The sequence below is a fragment of the Aythya ferina genome (assembly GCF_964211825.1).
Source record: "Aythya ferina genome assembly, chromosome: 21".
In the NCBI taxonomy this organism is placed as follows: Eukaryota; Metazoa; Chordata; class Aves; order Anseriformes; family Anatidae; genus Aythya; species Aythya ferina.
The window spans coordinates 2,997,583-3,012,572 of record NC_140319.1 but is presented as its reverse complement, the minus strand read 5'-3'; the positions used below and the strand labels follow the sequence as shown (position 1 = coordinate 3,012,572).

The 14,990-nt window shown below is 40.7% G+C and overlaps 1 protein-coding gene across 9 annotated transcripts in view; it reads right to left on the bottom strand.

Moving 5' to 3' along the window:
- DHRS3 (dehydrogenase/reductase 3) overlaps positions 1-14,990 on the bottom strand; it is an 80,931-nt gene that overhangs the window by 17,820 nt on the left and 48,121 nt on the right. Inside the window, exons 4-6 of one of the 9 annotated variants that reach the window (XM_084495231.1) lie at positions 11,666-11,805; positions 10,291-10,368; positions 7,904-8,113 (exon numbers count right to left, since the gene is read on the bottom strand). Coding sequence is in view for 6 of the 9 variants with exons in the window: in XM_084495229.1 (XP_084351355.1) it covers positions 7,625-7,819 (195 nt within the window). In the remaining 3 variants the exon portion in view is untranslated. Of the gene's footprint in view, positions 1-7,361; positions 7,550-7,624; positions 8,653-10,290; positions 10,518-11,665; positions 11,806-14,990 lie in introns of those variants that run through there. The other 8 variants (XM_084495229.1, XM_084495225.1, XM_084495230.1 and 5 more) reach the window with 8 other exon arrangements.

Sequence of the window (14,990 nt, the reverse complement as noted above, 5' to 3'; positions counted from 1 at the left end):
TAACATCTCGTCAGCCCTGAAATTCACAACGCAGCATTTTTCTTTTCTTCAATCCAAGTAAAACTAAGATTGTATACCTGGTTTATGGCTTTCACCACCTCAACTCTCATTTCAAATGTCACTGCCTCTTCTCCAAGCTTTCCATCTTTAAGGTTTTATGTTCACTTTGAAGGCCACTATCCCCATGTTAGCAACCACCCTCCACTTCGCCTCAGAGCTCCTGCTGCCACCTTTACCTCCCACCAGTACATTTTCAAAAATCATTTGTTTTCTACTGCATTGTCTACACCTCAAAAGTGTCCTAAGTGCCTGCACCTCTGCAAACATTCTCCCAAACACTCCACTGTTGCTAGGCTAATCCCACCTTAAAACCTCTGCTGCCGTGATGCTTCTCCAAAAGCTTAAAAATGGTTAAACGAGTGGTGCTGAAATCACTTGCTTAAACAAACAAACAAACAAAAACACTTCAGTACAGACTTCTGCATTTGTATGAAGCTGTTTGCCTTTTGGTTTATACCTACATTGTAAATTTCTTACAGCACTGTCACAGTCCCTTTATTTTGTGGGAATTTTCATTTAACTATCTTGATCCCAATCCTTAAGCACTTTAAAAAATGGTGGATTTGGGTATGATAACATAGCACAGTCTCGCTAGGACAGTATTGCCACATGACATCACTGCATCCTGATGTGAGATGACAAGCTGTTACTCTGCCAGTTCCTCCTCTTGTTAGCATTATTTATTCTCCTTACAGCATGCTCAGCAACAAAAGACAGGTATGTTCTAAACCATGAACTAAAACAGCTCCAGTCAGAACGCTGCTGATGAATGAATGATGTCTGCGAAGACATCAACAGATCTGATATCTGATAAATTCTGGCTGTGCTTGCCAACGGAGACACTTATTCAGCATGTTATTCAAACTGCTGGCCTTGGCACCGGTACACATAACAGGCTTAATGCCATCTAAGCCTGGGATCTTGAAACAAGAGTTCTTCTGCCCATCCTTAAGTTCAGTCAACAAGGAAGTGAGCTGCCAACAGGAAGCCGTTAAATAAAATTGCTGTCAGTACATAATCTTTACAGAAAGAAAGCTGTTCTAGAGAATATAAAAGTAATTCAATCAAATGTGTACTCTCACAGTTTACCAAAAGCTCTAAATTAATATATTATTTTGCATGACATGGGAAAACGTTCACTCCCCAATTCTTTTCACATACTTCTGGTTACTTGTAAGTTATGACAGGCTATAATAATTCACTGTATGATTAAGTTCTTAAATTTAAATAAGATTAAAGGAACCATTAAAAAATTACGTGAAACTGTTTGATTCCCATGTTATTTATTTTTTCCAAACTACACACACAACAGGAGAAATTAATTACTTAGAACCTCAGATTTGTACTACAGGTAAATGTTCTCTTTCTACTAAAATAGCTACTAAATAGAAAAATAAATCCCTTTGATGCACAATCTTTTGCACTTTGAGACATGTCAGATTGTTATTTCCGTATTTGTGCAGCCAGAACTCCTACAACGAAATTCATCAAATACATGGAGTTTCTGCCATTCTGGTATCTGCACAGCGCATAAAAAAGACCCGGTATGTGGACAGCTGCTCTGTTGACAACATTGTCTTAGCACTGGTACCTAAAAATATACATGTAAATTTTACAGTAAGCGTTTTTTCAAATTATGATACACTGGGCCAATTAAACACCTATTTGTGCAGTAGATTTGCATGCTGCAACTGCATTGGGTAAGGTACATCAAGGACTGTGTTCATTTCTTTAATAAAAATACTGAATTCATGACACCTTTAAAATGATGTTAGATCATGGTACCTGTCAAAAACAAATACGTGGTGATTAATCACAGGCTATAGAAAACCGGTTCCTCTCAGCTGTGCAATTTTGTTATTTTAAATCAGCTCCTTTCCGTATATCAGAACTGATCTCCACTGAGGTGGCCAGGTCAGGTCTGTTCATGTTCTGAACTGAGAGTGGGTTGCAAGATACGCGTCAGAGATTACTGGTAGAATGCAAGCGTCGTCTTGAGGACTGGCTCAGCCACAGTGGAATTCAAAAATGACAGACAGCAAGTAGGAGGACTCACTTACTGAATTTACTCCTGCACATATCAGAAATTATACTCCTATGTACATGACAAAAGAAAAGTTTTCTTGTTTGGAGCACTACAGCCTCTCTAGGTGGAACTCCATGGCAGATAAAAATTCCTGAGCATGAAGAATTTGATGTCACGTTCTTCTTTCTGTGAGAGCTAACACTCAAACACAGATTAGTAAAACATTTGACAGGTTCTGAAAGTGAAATCAGAGATGAACAATTGAGAATGACCAATAATTGGAGAAGTATTTAAGAACACTAAAATCCATGTGAAATACTAAAAAGCTTTTATCCTACACCTTAAAAAAGGTCTGAATGACTTTTAGCATCAATCTCAGTATTTCACCCTCACTTTGGGAGATCAGTATTACTTTCATTTCCAACTCCAGTTACAATGCAGCTAATCTTTTAAAATATACCATCAGTATATGTTACAAAAAACTTTTTTAAAAGTATATACTAATTAATACAAAGCAGGACAATGCTAAGTCAACATGACTCATAAAGACCAACGTAAAATATTCATAGAACTATAGATGCGGCTTGAGCAGACAATGCGAGAGGCACACACCATTGTAGAAAAGGATTTCAAAGTTTGCCAGATTTTCCATTACTGGGCATGCCAGGCTAAATTCTAAGACTTTGTGCCGTCTTTCTGCAATACTCTCCTCCTAGTCAGAATTTATAGCCTAAAAGCTCATTCAGCTAAAACCCTCCAATTATAAATGGCTCTCAAGCACCTGAAATTTCTATGAGGTTTTCAGTTGGGTTGAATTTAGTAGAACACAGAAGAAAACCCACTCCAGTCTTCCCTGCAGCAGTGCCAGCTTTGTGCAGCTCTCATCCCTTCCTCAGAGCTCCTTCCTCTTTTGATTTTTTCCCATCCCAACTGCAACTGCACTGAAAGAGGTTAACCCGTTCAAATCGCAAGGGGTCTTCCTAAATAAAGATATTAAGGTTTGACTTCAAAAATGTTGTGTAAGTAATGACAGAATGAACAGCCGGGATTTCAGGAGGTGAGTTGTAGCCTGATCAACACCAGGAGTGATATAAACCATATATATATATATACACACACACGCATATATCCCAAAATAATCACTATGTTGTTGCGTTTGTGTCATTCTGCAGCTGCCCACCACATTGTCATCCTGTTAGAAGTACCTTGCAGACTTGCAAACATAACTGTCTAGACTCCCGTGCTGACAGAGCGAGGTCATGGCTATCAAGCAGTACATTCCATGCAAGAGCAAAGTTTCCGTTTCTTGTTTTTGTTGGTGATACTAACCCCTTGCCATCTAGTAAGGGCTCTTGTCTGTCCTGATATTCCAGACTGCTTACCTCATCCACTGCTCAAGCATGCAAGCACTTTGAGCCTTCTAGTCTTCTGCAATACAGGAAGTGAACATCCAGAGAACAAAACAGGGAAAGGAGAGATCTTTCCGTGTATTTACTAGGTCATTTCTTGAACACTGTTGAATATGGAGAACTCTCAGCAAGGTTAATAGGAAGTGTTAGACTCTCCTCTGCAGCAGCATCACCCTAACAAGGCTAGGGCTGCCCTATCCACCTGGTATTTTGGAGACATGTCTCTTGTCAAAACACCCTTGATTCATCAAGAAGGCAAACAAGTCACAGCTGGAGGAAAAAAATAAAGCAAAACTAGGATGACAAAATATACATACTTTGGAAGAAACCATGATCACAGAAATGATCACAAAGAAACAGCAGGAAAGCTCTGCTGAGATTGCTTGTAGATACGCTACTGAAGATCCATATTGCTTATTGCTAAGCCCAGAGCATTAGGTGTAACTAAAAAGACTAATGAAAATCAGTGACATTTGGCCATTCCCCCCACAGGAAAGGCCAAAGTTAGTCTTCCAAAGTCACTGCCAGATAACCTTGAACACTAAAATATATACTAGAGTTGGGGAATGTGTTTCTATCTTACAATTACATCTTCTTTCAGTACATTTTATTAGATTTTGGTAACATTTAATAACAAAGAATGCCTAAGAACCAAGCATCTCTTTCCTGTTCAGTCAGACCTCAAATTAAACCATCTGTGAACAAAATAAGTTAAAATTACTAGGAAAAAATTTAGACATCAAGGAAATGCCCTAAAAAAAGAACTGACAATGAGCAAGACATACAAATGACATACAAAAGACATACAAATCAAAACTTCATCACTGGAGATCATCAAAAACAGGGCTGACAGATCTCTGGCAAGGGCACTGTAATAGAAAATGCTGTAGGCGAAGCAAATGGCATAGAGGAACCCCAGAAGCATTTTCCAACTCTAACCATCAGTGAATGAACCCATTCAGCCCCTACATCCCTCTGACTACTCACATCTGTAACGGGCTGTTCTTCCATGCAAGAAACATTGTTCAAAGGGCCCTGTCCTCCCAATATTAACTCAGTTATACAGTATGTTCTTTGCAAAATACCGTTAATATTTGGAAGAGGATTTTTATTTCACAGGCATTATTGACCTGAACGTGAATGATCTAATGATTAAAGTCTCTCATTTCCTAAAAATTGCTGATAGTCTTAACTGAAGAAACTAGAAGATACATACTTCTATAACTGAAGAGACAACTAACACTGCTGTGTCCCTTTTTTGGCAATTTCATCGGAAAGGCCAATGAACAGCAATGAGAAAAGAAACACCACTTAAGAAGGAAATGTCTCCTAGACATTTCTCTCTTCAGGTCTTATTTGTGGCACAGTGGCAGAGCAATGGAGTTAAAGAATGGGGGTGGAGAATGGGAACCAGGGTGGATTTACATGATCATGCCCAAGAGACTTCTTGTCTGCCGGCTTAAGAATTTTAGTTTCCATGCTCATCTGTCAAGCTGAAGACACACTATTTCCATTTGCCTAAACCCTTTTCTGATTTATTTCTTGACATCTTCAGGGCTTTAACTGCAAGATCAAATTTTACACTTAAAAAGTTGCAGATGTGACAATTCTTAATCCTCATGAAATACAACACTTGTCATCTTACGTAAAAACTGCTCAGATACATCTAATTCGTGATTAACAAAACAAGCTTCTGAAAAGAAAGATAGAGCAAGGTGAAATCTAATCCAGCCTAATTATCAGAGGAAATTTCATATGCTAACAGTCTCAACTAACCCATCTTTCAGAAGATTCTAATCTCAAAAATATGGTTGTATATCGCCGCCTACCTCCAAAACTCCGCCACTATGTCTGTGTGCGCAAGCGCTGTGATAACTTTTTCAAGATATACTGCACACCCACTATTAGAAACTGAATTTAAGTTACTGTTTTCATTCACCTGTAGGTAACACTATGCATGGCCTCCGAATTTTGCGCCTTGGTGGAAGCATTTTTCCAAACGTGGAATATTGTGAATATACCACCCGACAATCAGAATCTGTTACATATTATTAATTATGATCTGTAATTCAAGATTTATATGTAATTATAAAACAGCTAACTGTATAAAAAGGCAAGAGAAAAATAGAATAATTAATTCTCAAAAGCCTCATTGAAAAATGACTTGCTAGCCACTTCAAGTCTTTCTCAGTTCTTTTTGATTGTCTAAGGCAAAGCAAAAAATCAAAGATTAATGCCAAACAGAGGACTTGCATTCTGCACGGAGACTGCAATAGACACAGAAAGTCAGGGTTGAGCACAGAAGGCAGAAAAGCAGTGAAACCTCAGAGCAAAGGAAATGGAAACAACCACACTGAAGTAAAATTGTCATTGAAGATGTTGAGGAAGAAAAAGATAAGCCTACTTCAGTGTTGCTAGAAAGATGTGCCACTTCCAAAGTACCAGAGAAGATCACAACTTGTTGAGTACCACATTTGGCTCACAGGATAGTCATGGTTTAACTGAAAGGAGAATCTAATTCAAGTTCAGTAAGAGCAAAAAGTGAAACACCTTGATGACAGGCATGGAAAAAAAAAACACAATAACAACAAAAAAAAGTTGTAAACAGTAACTAGCAATCACGCAGCATTTCATAACACCATATGAGCCAAGTACAAAGCTTCCCAAGAATAATTCTCTTGTTTATTCGTTCCTTCTAAGATACGTAAGGATTGTAGAGATAAGACATGCAAATGAACTACAGTCTGTATCAGTTTACAGATCCTCATCCTCAGCTCACTAGCTCCTCTTGGCCCATGTCAGTTAGGGCTGACTACCATTGTTCAGCTTGCAGCCGAGCTGTAGCTAAGCAGCTCCTGAATTAGCTGGAGAAATGGTGGCACTTCAATACCTCAGCTTAGCATAGCAACCAACCGGGCTAAATAAATAAATAATGAAGCACGGTATTCTACCAGATAATGTAAATACACTTTCAGCAAATTGCTGGGGTCCAAAGGTCAGTCAACTTGTTTGTTCTGTCTCCAAGAATTTGTAAATCTCAACATGATGTTTAAACACAAGCATATACAAACATCAAAGTTCAATGCTGACATATTTTACGCCTCAAAGTTGTACACCAGAACAGCTCCATACAGAAACCACATATAGAAAACCATAGTGCATGTATAAAGAAGTGACAAAACAGTATCCTAAACTAAATGACTATTTTTCTTTAAATATTCCCCCATTCTGTATTTTTCTTCTGCTTTATTCTGTATTTGCTTCCATTCATCCTCTCTCACGTGCTGTAGTATTTATGCAGCTGTCTAATTTCACATGATTCCTCCATTCCATTACCCCTAAATGAGGGTAAAGATGAAACTTGAAAACTCAAACCTTGTTTCAGGGTATTATTTATTTATTTATTTATTAATTATTCCCGATTGATTCATGCGTATGGGAACACCTGTAGTTATGAAAACACAACACTTCAAGGTGAATGGCAGTTCCTGAGCTAGAGAACGGGCACGCCAGCTGCACTGACATTTCTAGGCTGCAGCAGAGATTGGGTACTCCCAGCCCTCTCCTTTCCTAAAGGAAATGTGCGAACAAACTCCCAGCTCACACTCACGCTGTGCTCTTCTTCCTCGCTGGGCCAGCATTCACCTTACCTTTGAACAGCTCGGGGCTGGCAGCAAGCGAAAACACAAGGGACTGCAGAAAGCACTTTGCACGTGGCAAACCACTGGGGTGCAGCTCAACTCCTCTCCCCCCCGTTCCCCAAAGCGGACACCCCCCGGGACGGGCAGCAGGGCCCTCCCCGTGCCCCCCTCCGGCCGGTGGGCAAGTTGCAAGGGGGGTACCCCGCGCGGGGGCCCCCTTCTCACCTTCCCGTTTTCTTAGCCGAGGTGTGGCAAGCCAGGATGCAGAGGAGGAGGAGGATGAGGAGTGGGCGACTCGGTGAAACGCGAGGCTCGGCAGCGCTACACCCAGCTCCCCTCCTTCTCCCCCTCTCAGTCCGTTTGAACGCGATCCCGGCTGGCCCCCCCCCGAGGTGGGGGGCACGGGCTGCAGCCCCCGGGCCGGAGGCTCCCCAGCAGAGCAGCAGGTGGCCGCTCGCTTCCCCCAGCCCCTTCGGGTGGATGCTCACCTTCCTGGCTCCTCGCCTCGCGAACTCCCTGGCCAGGTGGCGGCCGATGCCCCGGCCCCCGCCGGTGATGAGCACGCTCTCCCCGGACAGGTCCCGGAGCTTGGGCGGCAGCACCGCGCACACGGCAGCTTTCACCACCAAATAAACCATCTGCACGGGGAAAAGCAGCAAAGCGCCCAGCCATTTCCAAATCATCCTCTTCTTCCAGGCAAGCCAGGAAGGCAAAATTCTCTTCCAACCCTTCACAGAACCAAGTTAAGAGAGAAAGAAAACCACTACCCTTCATGCACCCCCGGGTGGGTGACTAGTCTTCGGCCCCCTTCCGAAACGTGGGGGGCAACGGATTCTTGGACTGGAAAAATCCTTCTCTTCCCCTAAAAAATCGGGGTAGGAGCAGAACAGTGCAGAAGACCGAGTCACTCCCCTGCTTCTTGATCGCTGTCCTTTGGGGTTGTCACACGCAGGTAGCACGGCTTCCTCGCTGTGTAACTGGAAGACAGTTTTTTTTTTTTTTTTTTTAATTAAAAAGAAAAAAAAAAAAAGTAAAATTAAAAGTAACCATACATCCCTCCGTTTCAAAGGCTGTCACAAAAATCCAGTATCCAAGCGGAAGGTTTTTTTATACTTGGAAAAATAAAATAAAGCAGCCTATGTCTCCAAATTTCAGCCTGCGGTGCCTTCCAGGCAGCTCATTTCTATTCTTAGACTCAGGAAATTGCTTAAATAAGACAGAATTGCCAGGACTTTCTTTTTAAGAAAGGGTCTATTCAGGGTAAGGTTGTTGTTTTTGGTTTAATATCTATAAATATCTCCAGACGTCCTGTCCCGAGCCGGTCGCAGAGGGCGAGCTGATAACCGCCTCCCTCTGCCCCCTCTGCCGGGTTTGGCACTCGGGGAGCACAGAGCAGGAATTACGCCGTGCACTGCTTCAGCGCTGGCTCTTACTCATTTCTCCCTATTGCTCTCTCTGCCTATCACAGCCGCCGCGCCGGGGAGGTTTTATACCCCATTAAGCCTGATTGACAGTTAAAGTGTCGGGGAGATTTCACTACTGTTCCTGTGACTGGCTGGCTGTGCTCTCCCCTCCCCCAGCGCGGGCTCGGAGCCGCCACACGGCGCCCGCAGCCGGCGGGCAGGAGCTGGGGCTGGGGTCGGGGCCGGCTGTGGGTCGGAGCGGCTGTGGGTTAGGGTCGGGGTTGGGGTGGCTTTGGGACGGCTTTGGGACGGCTTTGGGACGGGGCTGGATGAGGTCGGGGCCGGCTGCGGCCGCAGCCCGCGCCCGCCTCTGACAGGAACCTCCTCTGTTCCTCCCTGACAGGAACGCGGCAGAGCAGGGTGCTGGGCTTTGACGGGAGCCCAGGAGGGGGGGAAAAACAACACAAAAAAAAAAGTTTCAGGAGCGGTCAGGGTTAAGGCTGAGTTCAAAGGAGCCATCTGTGCCTTGCGAGCTCCGGGAGAGAGCTGCTTGCCCAGGTTAAGTTGGTGTTGATGGGAAAAGTTATTGCAGCCCGAGAGTGTTGGGCTGAGTCCAGCCCAGGCTGATAATCATCAACATCTATTACCACTGATGCAGTGTTTCTACGGACTGCATGACAACTCATGGGTTTTCCAAGCTGGAAGATGCTTACGTTGCTGAAAACTGGTGATTGGTACCTTCAGTAGCGGGGCAATGAAAAAAGCAGGCTCCGGCCGAAGCAGGGAGTCGTGCTTTCTCACATCAAAGGGTGTTTTTCTGCTCTCCTTTTCCAAGACTTTTGTCCAGATATGAGGGCATAGTTGCAACACAAGGTCTCCACAGCACTTTAAAACTATGTTGTAACAGGAGAAAGGGCAAAGCGTGTTGCAACCAGGTCCCCCGACTCGTTTGTTTGCACTGTTAGGCATTAGGTAGGTAAGTTATATATTTAGCTGTCCTGCTTAACCTTTTCTCAGGAGGATCTAAGTGCACGTTTGAACTGAGAGCTGCTCACTCCACAGTTACAGGTTGTGGCGGCAATCAGACATAGTCTGAAATGTCTAGATGTCAGGATGTCAGAAGATGTTCAAAGGTGTCAAACCTCACATTGCTGTCATCTCAGTCGTGCTGGGAAGAGCTTTGTTTTTATGACTGAATATGTTACTAAGAAGGTGCCCAAATGAATCCAATCCCACGTCACTTCAGGAGGTCTGAACCTATATCCACTATCCTGGGAAGCCATCTAGTGGTAAAAATTAGAATTACTGAAGGATGACAGAAGTGAAAGATTCTCAAACTTTTATCTATAATTGCTAAAGGACCACTGCAGTGGAAGTGTGCAAGTCTAAGCATCTCTATATAGGCAGCAAAGTCATATTACTCGACCAAGAGAAGAGAGTTAGGAAGCTAAGTCCCTTTGAAAACAAATTATTTTTATGTTTCAGAATAAAACATTTTTGAAATGGTCATAGTTCAAAGTGGCCATGTAACAGAGAGTTCAAGGGTTGTTTGGTAACAAAAATAAGAACAACTGAGTTTTTGGTGCTACCTACATTCAAAACTCATCTCATACCTGGTTCTTTTAACACATAATATGAGCAATATCGTAATCTCTTGAATTTCAGCTCTATTGAAACTTCCACATAAGTTTTCAGAAGTGGAAAAAAAAAAGAAAAAAAGAGAGAGAGAGATAATCTTGTACAGTTCTTACCTTTAAATGCCAGTTTACCTTATATGAAGTAAGCCATAGGACTATCAGAGCATCATCATAGCGTCAGGAGAGAGGTTTCTGGAGAGAAGAAATTGAACCATTCTAACTGGAAACTGCAAGTCTGTACAGATTTTCAGGATCAGGTGGTGTTCCCTAACTTAGCTGCATCTGAAATAACCAGAGCTGTGAGAATTTCCATTGCCGCTTGGCAGCATTTAGCACCTCTGTGTGTTTTTACAGTAATACCTTTAGAAAGGGAGCTGGGGGAGGCACCTGGCATTACAATTTTCCTCTCAGTCCAAAAGCTCTGAAGGGGAGAGAGAAATTACACAGAGAGCCTAGTGTCTGGTTTAAACAGGAATGACTCAGTGTCTGGACTGGTAACAAATATAACAACTTTCTGGTATGAAAATAAGAAGCAGCCTTAAAAATGAAGGGATATGAAGTTTGAGAAAGTATGTTTGATTTTTTGATTCCTGAGACCATTAAATTTATTTTTTCTGCATAAATCTCCACAAATACATTTAAAATAGAAAAGTCAGCAATATTACACCATAGGACTATGTTCAGATTAAACAAAAATTTATTAATATCAAACATTTGTAGGTTCTTTGATGCCAAGGGGACTAGTCTTCTAAATATTTATTTCATATATCTGTTTCCTGCTTTGAATAATATTCTAAAATGTATCAGAGGTGTTATTGTTATTATTATTTTCATTCATTAGGATTATTTTCATTCATTAGGATTTTGGTTTATTGAGCTATGTGAAAAGTTGCTCTGACATTTGGAGTTGGACTAAAAAGACAAATCTAAATATTTAATGTTAAGTATTTTCCTAACCTGACCTTAAAATTTCAGTGAACAATGAACTATTTTACTTGTTTACTACTTTACCTCAGATTTACCTCGACCAGAAGTTTCTACATTACACAAGTGCACAAGAGCAAGAAACAAAAGCAGACTTATAGTAAAACTGAAGTTACTGCATCTTGCCTGTAATTTATATGGTGAAAAGTATATGCAAGTCATTTAAAAATTCACCTAACTGAAAAATCAGAAAGCTTGAAATTGTACACGTACTGAGAACAGCTGAGGTTTGTCCACTTCAACTGCAGTTCTGTTCTGAAAAGTGGCAAAAATTTAGTATGCTGGGATTTCACAGTAATCATTAAACTCCTGTTTGGTGAGAGATCTTTTTTTCCAAACTGTCACCTTTCCGAATCTACCATATGCTTTTGTTCAAGAATTTAATTTCTGTTGATGAAACTTTACAAACGTATAGTTAGGTTTCAAACCTAACTTCAGCTAGGTTTGATTATTCAAATTGCATTCAGTAAATGTCTACAGGTGCAAACAGACACTCGGTACATACCTTTGTTGATGGAAATGAGGACCTGTCACATTGCAGCAGTGGTTCCTAGTTGTAATTTTAAAGTCATCCCAAAGTGAATCTCTTCCATGTTCTTACTCAGAAGTCCTTAACCAGTGCACTGGAGCATTCAGGAAGCAGCCCTGTTAATTTTGTAAAATTGCATCAGTTAGTGCTATCACTTGCAATTCCAGTTTGCAACAAGAGCGAGAAGGCAGTCATGTAACACCTCACAGTGGTAACTCATTCAGTTTTTTCCTCCTGCTTGTCTGCATATATTTCTGGGTTTGTACTTCTTAACGGAAGTGCTAAAGTGTTAGGCTTTAATACAGTTTTACTAATCTATTGTGAATAAACAGGTTTGAATTTAAATCATACCTGAATGACTAATTCTTAGGACAAAAGCTCAAAAGATGCATTTATGTTTTCTGAATATTTAACCACAATAGTGCCTAACTGCAATAGCACCAGTGTATATTTACTAACACTCTCAGTGAGTCATAGAAGCATACTTTTTCTTACTTGCCCAGTTGTGAAGGAATAAACAGCAGTGAAAAAGCAACTTTTGGCTCCAAAACAAGTCGATGCACTCTGTATGCATATCATTTGCATAACAAAGGTCCATTTTTGCAGAACAAAATCTTCTGGCTCTATAAAGAGGCTCAGATAGAGTGTTTGGATGCTTATGATGCTCTTGACTTTGCATCTATATGGGTAGGACTCTACACTTGTTTACAGAGCCTTTGCAGCCCAGTTCCTAGCGAACTTGGAAGTAAGTTTATGCACATGAAATTGCTAAACTATAAGAATTTTTGAAAGGAAAAGGAGTTGGAAATTAAAAGCATGTTCAAGACATGTTTGAAAGCCATTTGGGCTACTGTTTCTGTGTTTTCACTTAAATATATATATATGTATATATATAGTACATTGGTAACCAGATGTGAAAACCTCAGAACACAGTGCATCACTGTTGCACAATGGAAAATCTGTGTTCCTAGGGTGTCTAGTAGTACCAGTTTTTCACATCAGTGCAGGGTTCTTGAGCATTGACAATCTATCATGGTCACAGATTAAAACTAAGCCTCCTTTAAAAAACTGAAAACCCTTTGCCAAGCTGATCTGGTTTTTGTTACATGAAGTACTGCTGTCAGATTTGGATAAATCAAGAGCTGTATTTTTGTGCTTCTTGATTTCATTCTTCCCTTGAGTTCACATTTTCCATTTGGAATGTGTCCCAGTGGTTCTATGATTTCACACTGTCCTTCTATATGCTATTAAGTATTAAAAGTCTGATACTGTTGCCTTGTATATGGAGTTTTGCCATGGACTAGGCTCAAAGGGACCAGGTTTCTGTTTAGCTTCCAGACTTGACAGAAAACAGTCTGTGTTCAGCCTTGTGTGAAAAGCTACGTTGGGATGTCTTACTGCTTTCCCTGGGTCTCACAACAAATCAGTATAGCAAATAAATACCTTACTGAGTGATTCTAAGTTCTAGATGACATAACCTTTCCTAATTCAGTATGTATGAAAACTGTCTTTATAGGTAGAACAGTGTTTTCAAAGCGCATGTAGGTGTTACCAGGAATTCAGACAAAAGGATGCAAAATCAAGTAATTTCTGTCAATTGCTTAATTATTTTCTTATGTTAGATTTTATAATTTGTAATAACTGCCCTTCTTTTTTCTTACTTATCTTTAATTAGGAACCAGTTTGGGTCAATTTGTTAGCCTGCTTCTTCATATGAAAGACAGAACAATGAGAAATACCACGTTAATGGAGTGGCTACCTTGTGTTAAACTGGTTAACTCATCTTACATTCTGTTTAGTACATTTACCTCACCTTTAGGTCACACAGTATTTGCTGTGCCTTCTGATTACTTCCTCAGTCCTGACAAAACCTCTAAGACACACAAGGGAGGCAGAAGAATTAAGCCCGTAAGGCTGTCAAAATTAGAGAAGGAGTTTATTGTTTCAAGAGTCTGAATTGGAATCTTACAAAATCAACGTGACAGAGATTTTGACAAAAACAGAACAGTAGGTTAATTCTTGTAATGGTTTTGCACTGGAAGCTTGTAAACTAGCTTAGGAAAAAAATCCCTAGGTAAAATGCTCCCTGAATCCTTACTAACAATGCCTTCTTTAAAAGAATTCATTACATCCAGTTATAATTTCTTTTCAGAGCTAGTGGTTCACTAGTACATATGAAGGAGAAAAAATTCAAGTCTTCCGTGACAAGTTTCTTCAAACTTGACAGTTCTGAAAAGAAGCTAAAAGGAGGAGTGTTAGGAAGAGAAAGCTGTGTCAGCAGCAAACTTTTTTGGGGGTTGGAAGGTGGGAATGGATCAGCTTTAGTATATGAATTGATGTGGGGGTAAGATCACATTATAAATCAGATTATGGAAAAATAACATCTCTAGAGAGATTCAGCTGGGCTAAGGAAGAAGGCACACAACCCAAGATGTTCTTTATGCTGATTTGAACACAGGTCAGCTGGACTTTTAATAATGTATCTGGAAATTTCAAGAACTTTACCCACTGTTAGCAGAAAGCCAATTTGCTCATTCTTGCTGAATCACTGCCATTACCCTGCAAATTGGTATCACTAATACTGTTAAGCAAAGAGCAGTTTTGCAGGCATGCTCTGGAACAAATGATACATGAAGTAAACAACACAGGGCTTCCAAAGGCCAAATGAACCTTCAACTCCTTTATATTTCCTTCTGCATTTTTTAAATGCATTTTATCTGTCCTGATGTGTGAAAGTGCAAGTTATTACAACTCTCTTTAGGACAGTGAGCATTAGCTGATTCTTTGGAGGAAGAAAGATCAGTTATAACTGTAGGATGCACAGATCCAGATGCTTCCTAGCAGCTGACCTCTAAAATAAACTGGAAGAGATGCTTTTTTCAGAACAATCATCCCTGTCCTCCAATTACATTGTCCAACAACATTTGATCAAAAACAAATCCCTAAACCAACATGCCCCAGAGTCCAAGAACCTCTCTTTATAGGACTCCTACTGCTCCTCCAATATCTCATGAGATGGTTGGTTGCTGATCTGAGAGTCCTGACATCATAGAAAAAATACATGTATAGTGGGAGCTCCCAAGTGATTTTGAAGAAGGTAGTTTGTATTTTGACATCTAGTATTTAGGAGGAGAAACTGGGATATTCTATACTCTTCTCAGATGACGATATCAGTGGAGTGTTTAAATCCACCACAAAATGAATTAAAATGAATAAATGGAGATGAAATATCTATATGGGGACATTTAGAACTTAAAACCTATTCATTTCAGGATGGATTACCTAAAATCTTTAAATCCCA